The 23,997-nt window shown below is 34.2% G+C and overlaps 2 protein-coding genes and 1 pseudogene across 3 annotated transcripts; 1 reads left to right on the top strand and 2 right to left on the bottom strand.

Moving 5' to 3' along the window:
- Nucleotides 1–2,018: 2,018 nt before the first annotated feature.
- LOC132799386 (uncharacterized mitochondrial protein AtMg00810-like) lies at nt 2,019–3,694 on the top strand. Its single transcript, XM_060811191.1, has 2 exons — nt 2,019–2,085; nt 3,303–3,694. Exons 1-2 carry the CDS (start codon nt 2,019–2,021, stop codon nt 3,692–3,694), a joined length of 459 nt encoding a protein of 152 aa, XP_060667174.1.
- Nucleotides 3,695–9,858: 6,164 nt separating this feature from the next.
- Nucleotides 9,859–11,889, bottom strand: LOC107435546 (allene oxide synthase 3-like; annotated as a pseudogene).
- A 4,855-nt stretch (nt 11,890–16,744) lies between these two features.
- On the bottom strand, nt 16,745–21,152 carry LOC107435559 (uncharacterized). Of its 2 annotated transcripts, none has more exons than XM_016047194.4 (7): nt 20,971–21,152; nt 20,527–20,692; nt 20,223–20,281; nt 19,477–19,595; nt 18,675–18,915; nt 17,881–17,992; nt 16,745–17,026 (listed from the first exon to the last, which is right to left on the bottom strand). In XM_016047194.4, the coding sequence occupies exons 1-7, from the start codon at nt 21,028–21,030 to the stop codon at nt 16,947–16,949; spliced, it is 837 nt and encodes a 278-aa protein (XP_015902680.3). In that variant the 5' UTR covers nt 21,031–21,152; the 3' UTR covers nt 16,745–16,946. The 2 variants fall into 2 exon arrangements, with proteins under 2 accessions (XP_015902680.3, XP_015902679.3); XM_016047193.4 differs by having other exon boundaries at nt 17,869–17,992.
- Between the last annotated feature and the right edge of the window lie 2,845 nt (nt 21,153–23,997).

Consider the following 23,997-nt stretch of genomic DNA (forward strand, 5'->3'; position numbering starts at 1 on the left):
GACTTTCAGCCCGGTGGTGAAACCCACTTCTATTCGGTTGATCATATCCATTGCTCTTTCCTATGGGTGGCTGGTTAAGCAACTTGATATAAAAAATGCCTTTTTGAATGGGCATCTTAAAGAACAGGTTTTTATGGAGCAACCTCCTGGATTTGTTGATCGTACCAACCCAGATTATGTGTGCTGTCAGGACCCGTCCAGAATTTCTTTTCGGAACCCTAGACAAGCCCCGATCCCAGGGAAATACCACCGAACCTTCCAACGGAAAATCCGGCAACACCTCCCCTAAGGGTAGGACTTACCAAAAATTACCTGCACTGAAAACACACTTCTATAATCACCCCCTTATTCCTCCCACAAATCTACAAGTTATTCCACAAATTACAGCACTTCACAACAACAACAACAGTCCAGTGCATAAATAAAACATAAGTGTCCCAGTAGTATACAGAGCTTTATGAAGTGCTAATCAACAGAAATACAACAAAGATGAAAGAAATAATACACTGAAAATGAATGAGTACAAAGGTACTTCTCGAAACACGATAGCAGCGAAAAATTTGGTTCGCTCCAGAAGGACGTCTACCACCACTTGCACCTAAGGGAACGGAACTTAAAAACGTGAGATGCTAATCATCTCAATGAGTGACCCTAACTACTGAACACTTTTAATGATAATAAAATAATAATAACAATTAAGGGGATTGAATAAATACCAACAATTAGTAAATAAATAATAATAACTGTTGGAAATAATAACTTCCCTCAAAACTCTCACCAATCACTCCGTTTGAAATGTTCCCTTTTTAAAACAATTTCACAAAACCCGATATACATACTTCCCGAAAACCAAGGGATTAAACCAATTGATGAACAATAAATAAATAAATAAATACATACCCAATATATAATTAAAATGTAATAAATTATAATAAATAATTTTTGAAAACCTTGGGGTTTGAACTTTATTTGAAAATTTCACTTGACGCACTACACCATATACCAGTGATGCGCTCCTATACCCAGCGTCCCGAGCACCGACTGGCAGGGAGGTTAAAGGGAGAAACTTGCAAACGGCACTTCGACGTCCCAACAGTACCGCTGCTGAAACCATCATCCCGGCCAAGGAAGGGGGCGGCTGTGGCCAATAACAAACTTGCCTGCCCACGGTCCAATGGCAACTACGGGAGAAATAATACTTGCGCGCTAAACCACATAATACTTGCTCGCTACCACGTGTCCATACACCAGAACATCAATACTGTATGAGTGCGTCTAAAATAATTATTATTAACCAACCGTACCGTTTTCCAAAATTACCGTGGAAAATATATTAAATTCTCACACTTACCATCCCACATATTTTTATTTAACAAATCGGTACGAAACATCGATAACAATTAAACCACAATTTTCTCGAAGTACGAGGTTCAAAAATAAAAATACCGCGGGCATAATTTATAAAATTTAAACAAATATTTTCATAAAATATTTAACCCAATCATACCCGAAAATAATACTTAAAACCACGTATGATTAGTACCAAAATTTACTTTGCTCATGCATAATAAATAAATTAAACCACAATAAAACCATAACCAAATTGTACCACATAAGCATAATTTAAATACCAATTAAACATAATTAATTGCCCAAAAATAATTTTGAAGGTGGGTCACTCACCTTAAGAGCGTAAATCAGCTAAGATCCTCCGCAGGATCAACTCCACTACTCGTACGCTCACCTAAAACATCCACAGTACACCAACCAAATATATTAATATTTTATTCGGGTAATCCCTAAATGGGTACCCGGGGAGCGAACACCAAACGATATCTAAAAGTTGCGAGTTATATACCGAATCGAAGCTCGAGTGATGAGGATCACGGATTCGGTCTTACTTTCCGGTGATCGGACCCGAGATGGTCGGAATCTCGCCGGAAAACTTTCGGGATTTCGACTCCGCAATTCTCCCAAACCGTCGCGAATTGGCGGAAACGGATGCCGGATTTCGGTTCATGAGGTTGAACACAGTGGATAGGGACTGGCGGTTCGACTGGGCACTCGCCGGAACAGTAACTTCCGGTGAGCCGCCGCGGTCACCGGCAACCGTCGTCGGCGGCGGCGCGTGCGGTGGCCGTTGGTTGAGAGTTTTTGCAGATTTGTAGATCGAGGGGAGAGGAATCCAATGGGACTGGCGGTGAGGCAAACGGAGGCCAGACGGCGGAGAAATCGGGGTTTGAAGAATTTCGGCCCCTCGCCGGAAAAAGCTCCGATCCCGGCGCGTTGGAGGTCCGGTGGCCGTGAAATTTGGTGGGTAGGCCGGACTTGAGGAGGTGGTGAGGGATAGCTGGCGAATGTGGCCAGAAAATGGCCGAAAAGGGGTCGATCGACGGTGGCCGTCGGTGGGGGGGAAAAATCACCGCCGATCTTCGCCGCCTCGATCCGGGCACGTCCGGCGGCCAATGGCCGTGAAATTTTGGGGTTTTGCCAGAAATGGGGAGGGGCATCCGTCTGGCCGGCGTGTGTAAGGTGGATCGGCAGAAAAATTTGAAAAATTCCGACGGCCAGTCGGACTTTCTCTCTCTTTCTCTCTCCTCTCTCTCTTTCTCTCTCTTCCTCGAGATTTTTGTCAAATAAAAGCCACCATGTGATACTGTTCATTCCATGTGGACCAATCAGGTGATGACATGTGGCATCACTGTGCATTTAAGCCAGATATAATAAAATATTACAGTATCCGGTGAATTTCAAACGTCCATAACTTCTTAACCAAATGTCCGATTTAAGCGTGCCGCTAGTCTATGAACTCGTATCGACGAGTACTTTACAACCATACAAAAGTCAAAACAAAATTACACCACAAGAAAAAGTCAACTCCCAGCACCTTTTGGACTGTTTGCACCTCAACCTGTTTTGCCCATAACTTTCAAACCGTAGCTCCATTTTCGACGTGCTACTAGTTTACGAACTCGGGGCATCATGCACTTCACCACGATACCCTGGTCAACTAGAAATTCCAACTGGAACAAAAAGTCAACTTTTGACCCGCTCGGTCAACGGTCAACCTCGGTCAACGTGCACAGATTCTGGTGTGATTTGGGACGGGGTGTTACATGTGCCTTCTCAAATGATCTCTTTATGGCCTCAAACGAGCTCCTAGAGCTTGGTTTGATCGCCTCTCACAGTGCTTACTCGGCTTGGGTTTCCAGTGTAGTAAAGCTAACTCTTCTTTTTTTATTTTAAACATACCACTGACATCGTTCTTCTCCTCGTCTATGTTGATGATGTTCTCTTAATAGGTTCTAATACTTCTTTACTTGCTGCTTTGGTCACCCGTTTAAACACTGAATTTGCTCTGAAGGATCTTGGTTCTCTTTGTTATTTTTTGGGTATTGAAGCTCTGCCTTTTTCTGGTGGTTTGTTCTTATCTCAAACCAAATATGCTCATGATCTTTTGCAGTTGGCCAATTTGTTAGGCGCTGCGCCCATGGCCACCCCGATTTCTGTCAAACAAACCTTTCATAGCCAAGATCATCTTCCTGTCAATGCAACCGAATATCGAAGCCTGGTGGGAGCACTTCAATATCTCACATTTACACGGCCGGATATTCAGCAAGCTGTTAATCATGTGTGTCAGCATTTTCAAACTCTCCCACAGCAGCATCTTCGGGTCGTTAAGCGTATCCTCTGATATGTTTGTGGTACCATGGACTATGGTTTACGTTTCTTACAACAAAGCTCCAATTGTCTTCAAGGCTGCTCTGATGCAGACTGGGCTGGCTGCCTTTTAACTAGACGCAGCACTACAGGTTTTTGCATTTACTTTGGTGCCAACTTGATCTCTTGGTCCTCAAAAAAACAACCTACTGTTGCTTGTTCTAGTACGGAAGCTAAATATCGAGCCATGGCCTCCACTATCGCCGAACTCATTTGGATCTCTCACTTGCTGTAAGAAATCGGTATCTCATATGACAGGCCATTGAAGCTGTATTGTGATAATCTTAGTGCTCTTCATCTCACCATCAATCCGGTCTTTCATAATTGAACCAAACACTTTCAGCTCGACTATCATTGCATTCGAGAGAAGGTTGCCTCTGGAGAAATTACCACCCAATACCTACCATCTTCTTCTCAAATTGCAGATCTGTTTACAAAACCTCTCAGTCGTTCTCAATTTCTTCATTTTCGCCGCAAATTGGGAGTTCACAAGCTTCCATTCGCCAGTTTGAGGGGGGATGATAAGCTGACTATACGGCAGCCATGTCACAGTTAGTAGCCATGTCATCACATAGCCACATCATCATACAATCTGGATCAACAAGAGTCTGCTTCAAACAAATCACCTCCAAGTGATAAAAACAAAACTGGTGTAGGATAAATGTTATTAGCGATAAAGCTGGTGTAGCTGGTGTAGTTATTTGTCATTGGTAATCCTTACTTTGCCTTTTCTTGTAACTAACGTATGGGAAAATACTTGTATAAATAATGCTGTAAAAGTCAATATTAGATGTAGAAAAAAGTGCAGTAAACAGTTAAGTAATACAATATACACAAGCACATTTTTGTTCCTTTCTTGTTTTTTATCACATTCGCCTCCTCATTTCCGATCAGCCCACCAAATCCCACGGCCAGCCGACCGTCGGTGCGCCTAGATCGAGGCTTTTTTGGCAGCCGCATCGATTCGTTTCAACCCCGATTTCTTCCCTATCCGACCTACATTTTGATCTACCTTTTCTGCAAAAATCACGGTCAGTGGCCACCGGACACGCCACCGGAGGTGACGGTTTTCGATGACCAAGATGACTTGTCGAAAAACCCAATCCCGGTGAGTTCCCATTCACATCACCCACCCTTTTCCATTAATTCCGACCTCCTGAACTCAAATCCGAGGTCGGTTGCCTCCAATTCACAGCGGTTTGTGAGATCCAAGATCCAAAACCCGAGACCTTTCCTGTGGGATTCCGGACACCTTGGATCCAACCTCCGGGAGATAAGACCCAATCTGTAATCCTCGTTCCCTAAGCTTCATTTCGGTATATTATTCGTGCATTTTAGTTACTGTTTATGTTAGCTCCCCCGGATACCGTGTATTAATTATCTGAATAAAATATTAATTTAATTGTTATTGGTAATGTTGATATTTTAGGAGTACGTGTGAGTCGTGAGACTGATCCTATGGAGGATCTTAATTGATACGTGTGCTCGAGGTGAGTGATCCACCTTCAAAATTATTTTCGGATGTTAAATTAATTATATTTTGAGATATTTTAATATTTGAATGTTTTATTCTACGTTAATTATTAGATAAATTGTGAATTGAATTTTGATGCCAATATTTGAATTAATTGAAATATATGATTTTTGACAAATTATAGAAATCTAAATTTTATGAAATGTGATATTTAAAGGAATTGTGAATTTAATATTATTTGATTTATTATGCGATTTATTTATGAGAATTTTAATTGTTGTGGATTTTATGAGGTTTAAATGATATATTTGATTCAAATTTGTTTTTAAAGATTTAAGAAAGAAATATGGATTTAAATTATTATGTTTCAAAAATATTTATATATTGGAATATTAAATATTTGACTTTATGCCATTGGAAAATTTGAATATTTGAATTGATGGAATTGAGAGTTGATGGATTTGAAATTTATGGAATTTATGCGATGGATTTATGATGATGGTTTTAAAAAGGAATATCAAAAATTTATGGGTTTAAATAGATAAAATAAATCTGGTGGTATTTTGTACAGATATTGATTTTATGATTTACGAGTTTTTAGATGCACCACACATGTACTGGTGTTCTGTATATGTGGATATAATTAGTATGCACATGGATATGATTAGCGCGCAGATGGGTGTGAGTAGCACGCAAGTGATTTATGGATTGTCCTATGGTTGCCATCGGATCGATGGTCGGCAAGTTGATATCTGGCGTAGCCACCCCCTGCCTTGGCCAGGATGCCTGTTTGCAGCGGCGCGGTGGGATGCCACGTGGCCGTATGTCGGTTTCTCTCTTTAACCTCCTGTCTGGCGGTGCTCGGGACGCTGGGTACCGTGGCATCACTGGTATATAGTTGGTGCATTAAAATGGTTTTCACGACATGATTTTCAAATATGAAATATTTTAAAATCTTATTTTTAATAAAATGTATTTAACGGTGTTTTATTATTTATTTATTAAATTTAAAGATTTACACAATTTTTATGAAAATGTTTTTATGAATTGATTATTCAAATTGTTTTGGTATTTTGAGATCAATTCTAATATATTATATCTTCTTTCATTTTATTTTATTCTTACATTTATTTTAAATGGGTGTTTTATATTGATTAAACTATTCATTTACTTAATTGTTCAATTAATTGATTTATTCTAATTATTTAATAATTTCTTGAATTGTCTTAATATGAGTTTTATTGATATTTTTGTATTATCTGTTTATGATATGTTATTAATCTTTTAGTAATTGTTATAAAAGTTTATTTTCATTTATATTATTATTTCCATTATAATTTTGTATCCTTAAATTCTTGTATTTTATTTGAAATTTATTTGACTAATTATTTTCTGAATCTCGAGGCATAAAATATCGGATTTGTGAAAATGTTTTAAAAACGGAACATTTCCAACTGAGTGACTGTGAGGGTTTTGAGAGAAAAATTATTTTCAATTATTATTACTAAACTATTTATGTATTTATTTATTTAACTATTATTTATTTATTTACTTATTACTAAATTACTTAATTATAAGTAGTTAGTAGACTGGATCGCTCAATGAGATGATTAGTATCTCATATTTTTTAAATTTCGTTCTCTTAGGCTCAGGTGGTAGACATTGTTTGATCAGGGTGAGCTCGACAGTTTGACCATGTCTGACGGACCAAAAAGTCTTCTTTTCTTCATTCCTTATTATGTAATATTTCTTTCTATTCTGTTTGTAATAACTATCACATTTAGAATTTCATTAATGCTCTGTATACTACATTGAATGTATTATTTAATTAATTATGCATTGATTCACTGTTATTTGTTTGGAGCCCTGCAAACTTGTGGAAATAAATTGTAGTAAGGTGGGAGCAAAATGGAGTAATTGATTCCCTTCATGGTATCCATAAATAGTTGTATCTTGAATATTGATCTTGTGGTAATTTACTTTCATATTTTTTATTGAAAGCCATTGTTTCAATCAAGTCTGGCCGCAATTTTATCAAGGTTTATAAACTGTCGAAATGTAACTATGAAATTTACAATGTAAAAGATTAGTAAAGTGGATTAAGCGTTGAAGGATGCTTCCAATATGGATAAAGAAGGCTTTACAGGTTTGTGGCCTCCTACATAAGATAAAGCTTTGCAAATTTTTGAGTATTAATTATAAAAATAGTCACCATAATCAAACGTTGGAGGTCATTTCATCCACATATGTGAAAATGTGGACATTAATAAAGCTAAGCATTTGCTCCCTCCTTGTTCATGGTCTATGGTGATGAATGAAATATGGTAAAAGATCATGACTAAGATATATATTATGTTAAAGGAATCGGTGAAGGCCTTTTTGCAGGTACTCCGGTTGAAGTTGGTTTACAGATGAAAAGGAGAAAGCAGAGAGATCGTGTCCAAAACTGATGACTACAGATACTATAATAATAAAAGAATAAAAAATCAAAAGATAAAAGATATAAACCTAACCAAACAAGGAAAAATTAAAACGAAAAAAACTGTCTTAAAAGTCATAATTTGGACTAATTTGCTGGCTGGGCCACATTGGAATGAGAGCTAAAATGAAAAATTTTGCTGTTTTATGCATATATACAACTCAACCATTCCTGTATTTACTTGACTCATATGATGCGTATTCCTCTATGCTGGCAGATCTTAACTCAGGTCTTCACAAATTTTCAAGAAAATGGAATGACCCATTTGCCTCCCATCTTTTCCTAAACAAAAGCCATTAGGACGTGTAAGTCTCACATTTACCTCCAAATGTGGCCAAATTCTTTTAACCAAAGATGAAGATCCACCACAAATATAGTGGCGCTATATATATATGTATATATATATATATATACATATGTATGTGTAAAATAGTTTTTATTTTCTTTTTTTTTTTTAATTATGTATAAAATAGTTTTATTTTAATATTATCAAATCAATAAGAGATTGATTGATTGTATGTATACATGGACATTCGCATCAATGGACATAGTTATATTTGCACCAATGGATAAAAAAATGCGATTTTTGTTTGATATTGAATTTATTTTTCATTTTATTTATTATTATTATTATTATTTTTTGACAATTGCATATCTAAACTAAGCAAATAGTACACCCATTCAAAACATTGACACACGCGCCTTGCATGTGGACTTTTTCTAAGGGCATCTAGTGTCATTAAGTAGCTTTAATCCTTTTGGCCTTTGCCACCTTATTAATTTCCCATACTTGAGGTGGGTGTTAAAATGAAATTCCTAATTCAAACTCTAGTGTCATTAAGTAGCTCTAATCCTTAATTGTCACAAAGGCTAAATATTTAATTTATAGAGAGGGTAGAAAAAGTAAAACAGCTAGTTGGTTTTCCATTTGGACTCATTATGTAAACGTTGCATTTTGTATTAGGTTTTCTTCTTTATAACTTATCATCTTCCACTGCGCTCGTCTCCATGCTTTTGTTTCCTGTGATCACTGGTTAGAATGTCCAAAAGCGCGGTTATATGCTCTAGAGGCATACGCTTAACGCTTAACACAGGCACACGCCTAAAAATTAACACTTTGGAGCGATTATATATAATCGCCCCACCTCTTAACAGGCTACCCCCCAAAACTCTATATTAAGCATTAATTGCATTGAACTAGGGGACAAGTTCTATATCATCTTGAACAAATTCAATTATTATAACTATATAGATCTATAATCGAAATAATTAAAATACAAAACAACTGTTTCTAAACAAGAAAAAATGAAAACAAAATAAATAATTAAAGGGATAAAATGAATAATTTTATTTAAAATGAATAATATAATTACAAATATTAATGCCGTTCAAAGTTAAAGTAATCACTAGACAACTTGATAAGCATATATCTTTTATAACTTGTTGTAAAAGTGGATTTTCCATATTTATAAAAGTTTATCTAATCTAAACAAAAAAGATTTTATATCTTGGTCTTTTTTTTTTTGGGTAAAATATTTCATCTTGATCCATGTATATAAATATATATGTATATAAAAGAAAGGTATTTGTATTCATTTGAGAAATCTTACTGACTTTGGTTAAACAAAATATCAAGTCTTAATTAAAAATACGATTGATTATGAAAAGTCTCAACTGTGTTTTTAGTATAATCTAGATAATAATGATTATTGGTGATAATCCCAAATTCAATATTCAACAAAATTCTGATGCTAAAATTCTTTTAAAAAAAACAACAACAACAACAACAACAACGTCAACATCTCATAAATGTGTCACCTAAAACATTTGAGGATTCTTTCTTATAGAGTTACTTGCTAATAAACCTCAAAAGCGTTCAATTTTGAACATGCGAAGAATGTGCCAAACGAAGTTCAACCACCACGTGGCATACTTATCCTGTCACACCCATGAATAGTTTGTATTTCTTTTGATTACGTTGGGTTATATTTAAAATGACTAAAGCCAGCGAAGAGTGGGCTCAAATTAATTGAATATAAAATGAAGAAACGCAGGCAAAGAGGAGTAAATGCAAATGGTATAATGTTGATTCCTATTGCATCGGAATGTTTTTTACCATTCATATTTATAGTCTTCTAATGGTGGTAATTTAGCCGATTACAAGTTTTCTTCAAAGCCGAGTGACCAATCGAAAACATTTTCTTCCATGTGAAGTTGCCAAATTACAAAGTAGATTTACTTTTTATTGCATTCATCAAGAACAATAAAATATTACATCGTCCTCTTTCTAAGAAATCCCAATGCTTTGACCAATAATATCACTTTTTTTTTTTTTTTTTTTTTTTGGGAGTGCGACACAATAATATCACCTTAAAAAAGTGAGTACTAGGAAATATATAATATATTAATACATTTTTTCCTTTTTAATCGCTAAAACCATTATAGTATAAAAACATTCAGGTAAAACCATGACTAGCACAACCATATATATCTATGATTAATTTATTCTTAGCAATCTTACGAGATCAAGTCCAACAATAAAATCATCATCATCGTCAGATATTGGTGGCTTTGGTCAATGATTTGATCGTCACAGATGATCCCAACAGTAGTTTCCCAACCTCAACAGAAAACGTGTCATAACGAAGGAAAAGCTCCACCAACATTGATCCTTTCCTGGACACTGCTTATTGTCCGAAATTGGACTTTCCGTCTCACGACCATTTGACCAGTAAACGTACTTCAACAGCTTCTCTCCTTCCCCTACAAACCTATGGCCCACAAACTCTTCGGGCTTCTCAAACACCATTGGATCTTTGGTAGCGAACGGCTGATATCCAATGATCATCTCCCCCTTCTTGATCTCAAATCTAGCATCATGGTTTTGCACCACCAGATCATCCTTAGCCTTACCGTACTGGAACGGAACAGAAGGTTCAATTCTTAGTGCTTCATAAACCACTGACTTGGTCAAACTCATCTTTTCCAATGAAGCAAAAGTGACCCCACCTTCTTCTTTAACAACTGTCCTGATTTCATCGGCCAGCTGGGGGTGTAAAACCTCTCCTGCTAATCCAACCCACTTGATCAATGTAGGAAACAAAACCTTCATTCCTCCATAAGCATTGAAACATGCAAGAAATACCAAGTTATGACAAGCTTCTTCTCTTTTGATCCCCCAGCGTTCGGCTTCATCTAAAAACGAAGCTGCCGACGTGTAGAAAGCCTCGTAGAGCTTGTTATAAGTCGGTTTGGCTAAAAAAGACGGTAATGGAACAGTATGAAGAATAAGATCTTCGAACAAGCTGAAGAACTTTGGTAACCCTACGGTTGTCAACGGAGCGAGTTGGATGAACAACCATTTGTCAGAACTTAGTTTCGGATCCGACTGCTTTTCGTCACAGAAAAGCTCGAACACGAAACGAAACGACATCTTGTCGCTTAAACTGTTGAATTGGGCTTCTTTTTTACGGGATAGTTGATCCTCCAAGTTGGTGAAAAGCTCCGAAGACAAGCTGTTTTGGAAGAGAGGGATGAGTTCTTGTTTCTTGGAAGCCAAGAAAGAGAGAAAGAAGCCCTTGAGAGCGCCATGGCTGGGCTCCAAAGGGTCGAGATAAGCGCAAACACGGTAGCCGCCGGTTAAGGCTGTGGAAGGCATGTAAGTGCCGAGGAAGACATTGCGTTTCTCGACTTTCGAGTTGTCGAAGAGGATGGGGAAGCTGATGGCGTCGAGGAGGACGACGACTTTAGAGTCGGAAGAGATGAACGGACCAGGAGGCATGTTGGCTCGGAAGATGGTGGAGTGGAACTTCCGCATTCTGGTGTGGAAGAAGTCGTCCTGACCTTGGAAGTAGAAGAAGTCCAAACGGTCTTTCAAAGGGCCGAAGAAGGAGAAGCCATAGCCGCCGGGAATGAGTTTCAGTGGCAGTTCTTTATTAGGTGGGTGTGAGTCGTCGGAAGGAAAAGTAGTCATTGTGTTAAAATTGGTATTGGTGGGGGGAGGTTTGGAAAGTAGCTAGAGAAGGTATATGGATATTGATTATGCAGAGAAATTATTTTGTTGCTGTTGAAAAGGAGAGAAAGAAAATTGATTAGTTAGTTTCGGTTGAAATCACATTGGAGGGTTTGAGACCCTTTATAAGCTGCTACATGGGAAGTAGAGGAATACTACGTCGAAGTTTAAATGTATACGTATTGAACAGTGATATTTTGAATTATCCATGTGGGAAAGCAAACATATACGATGAAAATTTTAATTAATTAGCGTGCAGTATATATTAGTTTATAGTTTAGAGGTGGGAGTGTAACTCTAATTACGTATGCATTATAATTACCTGCAATGATTAAACCCCTTCTCCTCACCATTTCAAATAGGGCTGGTAAATTTCGAGATGACACCATAACTTGATAAGTAAAATCTGATATAACATATTAACTTTATAGGAATCTCCGTGTTCGGTTAGTTGTATCGTATCAAGTATCTATCGCAAATTTTAATAGGGTTTAATAAATTAATGGGTGTTAATGGATGGAATATGTTAGTTCACCATAAGTTTATTAGATGTATTAATTAAGTTATTTTTTTCATTATAGACATAATTTTAAAAGTATTTAGATTAATATTCAACATATATTTTTTTACATTCCTTTTTAAGATACGAAACAAATATGTCCATTTTTAAATTAAAAGAAAAGAAGCAGAAGAAGAAAACATCGTTTTTCAATCAACAAACCAAATTGGAAAAGTGGTAGATGATGAAGGGAGGCCTAGAAAATGAATGGTCTATCTGTTTGGAAATTGAGGATGATAAGGAAGATAATCAATTAAAGGGAAGACTATCAAAGAAAAAACTTCAAAAATGAAGCTTTATATAGCCGAAAATGTCAAGATTATCATAATTAACTAGTCTTTTGAATAACCAATAGAAATAGATAAATTGGTAAGGTATTTGGACTTTGACCAATAGCATAAAGGTTGAAGTTTTACCATTGCCCAGGTCAAAAGCTCAATATACTTACAAAACTATAAATATATATGTATGTATATATGTAAAGTCTTTTCTTTATCATAGATTTTCTGATTTAATTAAATTTAGAATGTTTATTTGAAAAATACTTATTGGTTGGTTGTATTATCAAAATATGATTTAATAATCAATGCTATCTCCATTTAGAGCCGGATCCTCTGTCCCCATTTTGGTGTCCCCAAGCCTATCCCCCAGTTAATCAATGCTATCTCATTTTAAAAAATAACACTCGATCATTTTTTACGGTCAGTTTATTATATTTTCTACTGTTTTTTTAACCCTAAAATACTCCTTTTTCTTTTTGCCTTTGAATGTCGCGCAGCCATACCGGTATTCATCAAACCGTAATACCTTCAATTACCAATAGATAGAAGAGAGAAAATGTATGTTTTGAAAGTGGGGTTTATTTGGATGGTTGGGTTCGGATTTTCTTCAATTTTAAATATATATATATCCAGAGATTTGGGTATGGTTCAACAAATCTGAAGATATAAGTATGTATATTTTCGTTGTCTGGTTTGATGGGATGAGAATTTTATGCAACAATCGTTTGAAGTTGCCTAGAAAATGATGCTTTTGAGTCCTTTTGGATTGAGCTTACCACCATATACATTTTGATTGAACCCGCGAGTTTTAATTCTTTGACTTTAACAACAAAAGGAGGAAAAAAAAAACAAAAAAAAAAAGAGATTTATAAAGGATCTTTCAGGTTTAAAAATAATAATAAAAATTATTATCAAATGCTAAATTTTGATGAAATTTTATAATTCAAAGATTTCCAATAACGTAAATAATTTTTATTTTTTTTGGGGGGGAAATAAATATTCTATAAATTTGCTTCAATGAGGGATGTGAATTAAATTTTACTGAAATGAATATAAAATTTGAAAATTGGTGGAAATGATGTTGGTAATCAAAGCAATTAAAGTTTGATGAATGCCGATATGGCTGTGCGGCATTCAAAGGCTAAAAAAAAAAGGAGTATTTTAAAGTTAAAAAAAAAAAAAGAAGTAAAAATTATAATAAACTGACAGTAAAAGATGAGTGTTATTTTTTAAAATGAGGGGGCATTGATTGATTGGGAGGACAGGTTTGGGGACATCAAAATGGGGACAGAGGATCCAGCTCCGGTTGGTTGTATTATTAAAATATGATTTAAATTAAAATTTAAAAATGTAAGATATAATGTGACAACCGTTACATCTACCATGTAAAAATCTCCCATTTAATAAAGTTAGAGATTCCGACACTAAAATTTTTTTGTATATATATATATATATTCGACAATATGGGAAGGAGGATTTTAGTACTGGGTTTTGAATCTAAATCTGCTATAAATATGTAGATTGCCAAATCGATGCCAGTGGATCCATCACTAGGGGTTGCAAGAGCATGCTAATTTCTACTTTTCCAACCTTTTTTTTATTTTTTTTAAAATAAAAAATAAGTCTTTGAATTGTAGACATTTGATCTATTCTCTTGAGTGCTGCTGCCAAATTATGCTAGAAGCAATGTTCTAAAGAGCACCAAAAGGCACCACCTAGGTGCTTCTAGGCTTGATGCCTTTAAATAAAGCCTCACATAATTATAAGGATTGGGAAAAGGCAGTCAATTTTGTGTTGATTGCCTAATGCCCATCTACGTGAGAAAAGGTACGAGCCTTTTTGTTAAATTTTTAATTTTTTTTAATATTATTTTTTGTAGAAAAGTTCAAAAAAATATTTTATAAAAAATGAGAAAAGAAAAAAAAACAATAAATAATAAAAAAAGTATTGTTAAAAAATAGAAACTTTTTTAAGATTAAGTTTTTTTTTTAAAAAAAAAAAGCAAAAATATAATGTATAAAGATTAAAAAATTAGAAAGAAAAATTAATAATAAAAAAAAGAGAATGAAATAAAATTATATAAGCAAAAGACGTTGACATCAACACTATTGCACTCACATTTTTTTTTTTTTAAATCCACGCTTTCAAAAGATAAAAAAAATAATAATAAATTAGAGACTTTACTAGCAAATGATGTTGATAATACACAATCATGGATTGTTGAGAGTTGTGAAGATGATGAAAATGAGGACAAGAGGGAGAATATAACTTATCACCTAGAAAAGGTTATATAAATGCACAAATTGATGTTAGGGCATCCAAGGAAAATAATTTTGTATCAAAAAGCATGGAAGATGAGTTGGATAGATAAGAAGATACTAAATTGGAGTTCGATAAAGAATTAGGCGATAAAGAATTAGGCCTGCAATATATAATGCATGCGATTTGAAACTAATTTTTTTATTTAGAATATGGAAAATATTAATTTTCCATAAATCTATTATGATCAAGGTTTTAAATATCAGTATCAATGAAAATATAGAATGTACAAAATATGAAAATATTGTGGAAATATCAAAAATTATCAAATATAGATAAAAATTAATAAAAATTAGCAAATATCATTTCTCTTGATTAAAAATAATAATACTAGAAAAATTAAAAAAGAAAAAAAAAACGCATAAGATAAAGATAGAACCAACCAAACAAGAAAATTTTAAATGAAGTAAATTGTTTTAAGTCCTAATTTGCTTGGCCGTGTTACATTGGAAAGAGAGCTAAAAAATGAAAATTTTGCCGTTGTATGCATTTTAATTTTTTGGAGGCCCTGTTTTATGTATTTATTTTGATGAAACTTTTATATGCAATTGTTATATGATTAATGTAATATAATTGCATCCATAACAAATGAAAATAAACTTTCAGATTTAGGATTCAATCCTCAATTTAGATGAAAATTTTCCATCTCTTAAGTTATTTTAAAATTATAATATATGTAGATATATAGACATATATATAATATAACAAAGAGTAACATTGTGTGTTATCAGTGGTGATTATTATCATCCTATATGACAGTAAATTTAATATTTATGTGGTTTTTATATATACATGGAATCTACTATATAGGCTGTTTTTACTTATATATAAATGGGATCTCCTGTTCTGTAGAATGGTGACAAACATTATTATTCTATAACAAATCATTTATCATTGAACAGTTAACAACATTTATTTAAGATCCACAAACTTTTGTAACCGTTACATATAATACCTTCTTGAACAATACTACAAGTACCATTTCATATATCAACATAACTACCAAAAGTATATATATTGTTATTTGATTGATTTATATTTAATAGCTCTTATCCCTTCAAAAGTTTACTTATTTATTTTTAGATTATATTAATATATTAACTAATCAAATAATAATATATATATATATATATATATATATATTTATATATATTTGATAAACATATCAAATACATATACTTCTTGGTAAACTTATCGATATACTAGACAGTGACAGAAACGTTGCTTTACTTTCTCTTATTCTGATTTCTTCCATTAACCAAAACTTTTGTAAGCGCTTGCAACAAGGACGAAAATGTTGGGAATCATATTTGCTGAAAGATCTTATTTCCGATCTTACCAATTCGCCCTAGAAGTTGGAACATAATGTCTGAAGTACAATCCATACAGAGTTTTCCAAGAAAATGGAGTAGGACTCGTTGGCCTAAGGCCTCGATCCCCATTTTTATTTTTTATTTTTTATTTTATTATTATTTTTTTTTTTTGGGGGGGTGGGGAATGGCCTCATCCTTAACTACTTAAAACAAAGCCATGTGGATGTGTTTGTATGATAGCTTTACCCCCAGATGCTTAACCAAAGATCCACTGCCATAACGCATGCTAACCCATCTAAAAGAATAGCCACCCAAAAAAAAAACTAAAAAAAACAAAAAAAAAAGGAATAATGCAGGCTTATAATAAGATTTTCAACTTTCACTGTTGTTATACAGGAGTTACAGTTAAAGGTATCGGTGAAGGTCTTTTTGCAGGTACTCTGGGTCGAACTCAGATTCCAGATGAAAGAAGAAGGCAAAGAGATGGTGTTGAATTACATCTAAAAAAAATGATGTTGAAAACTGATGACAACAGATAATATAATAAGAATAAAAAAATCAAAAGATATAAGATATAGACCCAACCAAACAAGGAAATATTAAAATGAAATAACCTCTCAAAATAATAATTTGGACTAATTTGTTGGCTGGATCACATTGGAATGAGAGACAAAAAGAAAAATTATGCTGTTATATGCATACAACTCAACCATTCCAGCATTTCTATGATGCGTATTCTTTCCTCTCTGCTGGCATATTTTATCTCGGGCCTTTAATTGTCCATTCAGCCTAGAACATAGACATGTCTGGGGGCGGTCCGTACACAGTTTTCCAAGAAAACGGAATGACCCATTTGCCTCCATTATTACCTAAACAAAAGTCATTAAGATGTGTAAGTATCACAGCTTTACCTCCAAATGCTTTTAACCAAAGGTCCACCAAAAACCATTCCAAGAGATTTACCCATGCACGATAAGAATTTCAACTACCTTTTGCTAATCTAGAAATGTGTCAAATGAAATGACATATCATATGAAATAAATGCTGCAAGAAATATCCACATATAATAATGTAATGCAACATAATGTCGAATGGAGGATATTAGAGCATTTAAGAAAAAATATTGGATTAGATTAAATAAAGAGATATCGAGGCTTTGAATCACAGCAACAAGCTATGTCTCTAAGTTGAAACAAGAGCCTTCTCCCAGACAATGATGTTTGGACAGAAAAAAATAAAAAATAAAAACATAAATTATATATATATATATATATATATATATGGAGGGGGTTTTAAACCGACAATTTTGAGAGACTAAATAAACCAAAAATATCCCACCTCAGAAGTATATGATTTAGGGAAGAATCCCAGTGCAGATTCAGCAAAGAAAGAATATTACCAAGATCAAATAGTGAACCTGAACTTTTATCAAATTTTGCGAACAATTAATGCAATGGAACTTTTTTTTTTTTTTTTTTTTGGGTAAAAAAAGCACCCACTTGCAAAAGCAAGTGAAACCAAATGCAGACGAGTAGAAAAATGATATCACATGATACCTCCAATACAATAGTTCAAGGAATAAGAATATGATAACTAGGGATTTCGTAACAACAAGTCTACCATTTCTCACAGGACTACCCTTCACCTTAAAGCCTCTAGCTGAGGGGTTGGGGGAACATGTAACACCATCAATCTAGAAAAAGAAGCTCACCATGGGACTTACTGGGATTGAGATCTAGAAATTTGCATACTGCCTCAGCCAAATGGAAAGCTTCAGGCATGTTGTCCCCTTCTGAACAGTAGCATAGTAAGCAGGTGACCTTCAAACCTTTGGCCTGATAAATAGACAATAGCACAGAAATTTTGGTAAATCAATTTCATTTATAGTCAAAATATTATTTTTCAGATATCATATGGTTATAATATTCAAATCTCTGCCGTACTTACTAAAATCGTTTATCATCTTGAATATTTATAGTGTGCATAATGGTGCAGGGAGTGAGGACGACGAGAGAGTTGGCTGAACAAGAGTAAATAGACACTAAGAAATCAAGACTGACAAAGGGCTTTTTCAGAATGTCCACATTTTCCTGAGACCATAAGAATGCTCATTTTTGAAACATTAGGAGGTGAGAGAGGAAGTTGGACACAATGAGTACACATAGTTATTTATGTTTCAAATCAGATATAGGCTGTGGAGAGGAGAAGTCCACAAAATTACAAAAATAAAGTTGTTAGGGTGAAAAGAAGTAGAAGTAGACTACTTGCAAAATGATCAACTTGGGTTTTCTGTCAGCAATTGTTATGACCTTTACTGGAAAGCACAATATACTTCTAAAGTATAGAAATTGCGTGGAAAAGGATAAAAAATATTAAGAAAACGTTACAGGATTGGGAAAAAAATAAATTTACGTCTTAGTAAGGAATTATAAAACCTAAAATGGCAAAATCCTTTTTTTTTTCCCTTCTTTATTTGATTATTATTCTTTATCTTGTGGCACGCTTTCCAAAAATTACCTTCAAACAGGAATAAAGTGCAGCAAAAGGCAAACTTGCATAATAATCTTCATCATCTTCTTGGTCATCTTCGAAAGGCAAGTTCTCATCCTGAGAGACACTACCTTCAGCCAAATTACTAAGATACTTCCATCTCCTCTGATCAGGGTTAAATTCCTGCAGCCTTTTCCACCCAAAAGTTTCACAGTAATCATCTGTTCCATCCTTATTGGCGCTAGATAGGTAATGTACCTGCAAACCACTGGTATGCAGCCAATATCTAAGCCAACATCTAGAAAACATATATGAAACTGATGATGGACCGGGTGATCACTTGGATCATATTGCCCAGATAGCAAAATAATAATCATTAACTGTCACTTAAGATTGAGACTGCTGAAAGAGAATGGCAACTGCTTTATAATAGCCTTATGGTTCCTGACATGCATTATAAAGTACACATTCTGCACGAAGACTTAAAACCAAAATTCTATTTCACTTCCCAATCAAACTCTTTTGGATTCAGGAAGATGTTACTAGATTTTTTCTACACTTTAATTACTCAGCTCTGAACAAATATTATAACCAAAACAGGATACACAATATAACAGAATAAGAAATTGCTGCAAAGACTGGACATGCAGCAGTTGCAGAAACAAAGAACACAGATGGCCACAAGAAGAAGAGATAGGATACAAGGACATGTCTTTTAAGTGCCTTAGCACTCGGGTGACTGTATTGTATGGCATTCCCGAAGTTAATAGAATAGCAAAGTTTAGAATAACAAAAAAGTAGCTGAAAATAAGATTAATGCTCTTCATACCTTGATGTATCAATTCTCTGCCACCTCCCAAAATCTAAGCTAGAGAGCACAATAACATGGTTTTTTCCACTAGTGAAAGCAAAATCCGCCAAATTTTTGGCAAATTCAACCATTGTCCCCTGATTGAATGATCATTTCAAACTTCATATATCATTTTAAGATTCAAAAATTAGTGTACTACAGGAAAATAAAATGCATCAAGAAGCAGCAGAAATGCAATAGAGACCCTCCCACCCTAAACCCCGACCCCACCAAAAAAAATCAAAAAAACAAAAAAACAAAAAAGAGGAAGGGTAAAATGACAACTAGAACAACAATAAATTTTTCAACCTAGAAGTTTCTAGCGGGTAGCATCTAACTGATGGTCAAACAATGTATTTTAAGCCTCATCTATCCAAACCACCAATAGTTTCCCAGCGCTCAGAACCACACTAAAAAAAATAAATAAATAAATAAAAATAAAATAAAAAATAGAGAGAGAGATTCTACTGTTAATATGACAAAGAGCATTGTGAGCGCACTAATTACCAAATGTTAGACATATTCCCATTCAAGCAAACTCACCAGCACGTCAGAAGAAATCTACTGTTGGTTTCCTAGACGTATTGCAAATTTCAAATAATTTCATTGAGATCAAAACATAGGTCTTCTACTTATCACATCAACCATACGATAGGATTAAAAAAAAAATTGAAAAAAAGTTCAGATAAATTCTAAAAGTGGATGTTTTTCTCGTTTAAGTGTACCTTAACAACTGGTGACCTTTGTTGAAGAAGAGTCAATGCATTAGAAGTCGACTCGTAAGCTGCAAACCCAAGTAACAAAATAAATAAATAAATAACTAAAATTTCTATGCTTCAAAATCATATTCCTTAAAAGCTTTTTCTTATAGGACTTTATGAGATTTACAAGAAATCAAAGACAAAATTTTATTACTGTCAAACATATTGTATTAGTCACTTCGATTCACAGCAGAAATGAGAAAGTTGCAAATTAGAAATAATATATATATATATATATATATATATATATAAAAAGAAAGTTAAGAACCTTCAAGAGGAAGAGCAAGGTCGCCTTGTGGAACAGGACCATATGCGTCATTTCCAACACAGGGCAGAACAAAGGGACTATCCAAATATCCAACTCTCTCTGCTCTCATCGTCGACGCCAAAAGATCCACCGCAAGCTGTCCCACATTCCCAATCGACAACGCAGGCTGAACCACCCACATTTCAAATTTATATCAACCATAATAGTTCGTTATCCTTTCAGTTTGATTGCCGAGAAAAAACAATATAACATCCAAAAAAAAAAAAAAAGAAAAAGAAAAATCGAAAATTTTCCAGTTTATTTTTAATTTCCATACATTTTCTCATTAACCAAACAGATAATTATCATTGAAATGCTGGAATAAACCCTAGCTTAACATAAACATGGCCAATATAAATGGAAGAGGAAGAATTAAGGGTAAACGGTTAGAAAAATCGAACAGACCAGTACAAGAGTTGAGCACTCGTCGTGAAAGCGTTTGCCTTCTTCATGAATGAATTCCATTTGCGATAGAGATTCAGTGAACTCTACTCTGTACTCTGTGATCGGTCGGTTTCTCAGACTGTGCCTCAGCTCCAAATGAACTTCTACGACTTGGTGAACAAGAAGCAGAGGAGAGCAGCAACTAGTAGTAGAAGAATTGAGTGTTTGGGTCTAGCTCTCTTTTGTTATTTGGGTTTGGCTCTGGCAAACGTCAATTTATTTCTATGGGCCTCATTTCTGGAGTGGGTTGGGTTCAACTAATTGCTTGGGTTGGGATACGGGCCTCAAAGAGTCAAAAGGTTGTAATGTTGGAAAATTAATTGGGCCTATGTATATGATTCATGATTTTTTTTTTTCAATTTTTTTTTTATTTTATTTATGTGATAACGGGAGTGTAAAATTTTTCGAACTCGTGCTTTCATGCGCACAAATTGAAATATTCTACCACTAGAGTTAATCCATTTTCATTGAGAGTGAAATTTGAACTTGGAAAACAAATGACTTTTAACTTGTAATAATGTTACAATTATAACTAGTTTTACTGTTAGCATCTGTTTGTTATAACTCTTTGTTGGTACAGAAGCTATTCTCAATGGTTAAAAGTTCGTTTTTCATCAAATTAAAGTCTTAAATAAGCATTTGTTTAAAAAAAAAAACAAAAAAAAGTTGGTCTCCGAATTGTTATTTGGTCTTACAAGCTAGTATCTGGATCTTTTTTTTTTCTTTTTTCGGTATTTTAGTCCCAAATTCATTAAAACATTGCATCATCGATCCCTAAAAATCATTTGGTCCAAAATATACCATCAAACACAAATGAGCCTCGAATAAAAAATAAATTTTGTATTCTCACATATCCTTCTCTCTCAAAGTTTAGAGATCAATTTATAACACCAACATACAATGTTAGTAACCCATATTAATAACAACAACAATAAAAAAAATAATAATAATGATAATTATAATTACAACAATTTATCATTCATTTTAGAACATATAAAGTGGCAAAGAACATAGAAGAAAATTATTATTATTATTATATGTAAAACTTGCAAGATGGAATAAAGGAACAACGAACTATAAAATGAAGGTATGTTGGCGAAATTGAATGCTGAAATTGCACTTAGCTGGCCATCTTTCAATAAACCTATACATGCAACCCTTAAAACATAGAGATATAAGTTTGTGAAATAACAAATGTAAATCAAGCTGTAATGCTTATCCAAAGACAAGTGGCAAGAAAAGGAAATAAAAGGCAAAGGATCAAAAGAAAGAGGGGGATAATTTTGACTGTCAACAATTAATAATATTATCTTTATTATTTACTTTTATTATTATTAATATTATCATCATCATCATTATTATCATTATCATGGGGTATTAACATTATTAGTCTGCCTAACTCATATAAGATTTTACAAGTTGGTCTTTAAACTTTGAAAGAGATAAGTAAGGACATGTGTGTTTAACGGTATATATTTTGGATGAAATGATATTATAGGGCTAACAGTACCATATTTTGACAGATTTGAGAATTAAAATGTCAATAAAAAAAATAATTATCAACTTGTAACATTTGATATAGTTTAGGGACCAAGAATGTAATTAACTCTTAGAGTTATGCATGTTTGATAAAAGTCAAATAGTTCAATAAATCATAGATGTCTAATTTATTGAAACTTTGAATTTTGCTTGGGATGGGGATTCAAATCTCTGCCAGGAAATAATAGACTTTGTGACTCGACTATTATTGAATCCTCATAGTTGTAGGGATTTATATTTCTCGCAAAAATGTATGAAAATGAAAATTTAGGTTTGATGCTTCTGTACTAGGTCCAATTAGTAATGCATGTATACCCAAAATTCAAGTTGGATCAATCAGAGCAAAACTATTATATTACGTCATATATGTGACCAACTGACCTAGTGCAACTTAGGCTTCCCATTTTATGGGTTTTTATCAAGAATGTTCAACTACAATTGACAAATATTGAAGAGAGAGAGAGAGAGAGAGAGAGAGAGAGAGAGTGAGAACTCCAACTACTCTGTCACAAGGTCCAAGTCCCTATTCAAATCCCCAAAGGGCAAGATTGCATCAATGTTTGTGATAACTCTAAGAGAAAAGCCTCAATTATTGATTTATCCTTTACAACGATCCATATTATGACCTGAAAAACCCATTTATAATCTACAGGTTAGCTGGCACGTAGCACCCATATAATCCAAAACCAATTGTCAAATCCTTGATGACTTTAAAACATGTAACATTTTGTTAAAAACCGATCTTTTAGCAATCTGGAAAGACACCAATTAGAGTACTTTATCCAAAGCATGTAGATAATAAAGGATAGTGTTTTTGATCTACCACTTATAAAATTGCTTGAAATTGTGTGTGCGAACTACGAGACTGAAGTTATTAAGAAATAAATACAAAGGAGCTGGTTCAAAAATCCTTATCTTGATATCTATTTGGTCCGTTGAAGTTTCTTGTGGGAGGTATGGCATGGAAGAGAATTGTCTGCTAGGAGAGACTGTTTGTTGTCTGTTCCTACATGTTGGTTAGTCCCCTGTCTGGGACTTTGGTCCAAAGTCTACTACATTTGTCCAAGTGTACAGCACTAAAAATGGCTAAAACTGCTTGATTTTATTACCAACTGAGATATCCTTCTGTCCCACACATACATTGATTAGTCCAGTCCCTACAGCAGCAGCCAAAAAATTTGAAAAAAAAAAAAAAAAAAATCCCTCTCAGAAAGCCAAGTGCACAGCACTAGCACTGGTCTATCATTTTGCCATTTGGGTTCTGGAAGTTCTAGATTCTCTTCCCTATAACTTTGAATGCCTGATATTCTCTCATCTTCTTGATTCAATTATATGGGAAAAAAAAGCCAATGAGGACCACCACAAAACCATTTGCTCAAAGAGTGGCAGAAAACTGTGAAATGGGTTAAGAGGACAGAGAGTAAGCAGCAAAAAGTATAAGCATAATGT

This window comes from Ziziphus jujuba, chromosome 9, assembly GCF_031755915.1.
Source record: "Ziziphus jujuba cultivar Dongzao chromosome 9, ASM3175591v1".
Classification (NCBI taxonomy): domain Eukaryota; kingdom Viridiplantae; phylum Streptophyta; class Magnoliopsida; order Rosales; family Rhamnaceae; genus Ziziphus; species Ziziphus jujuba.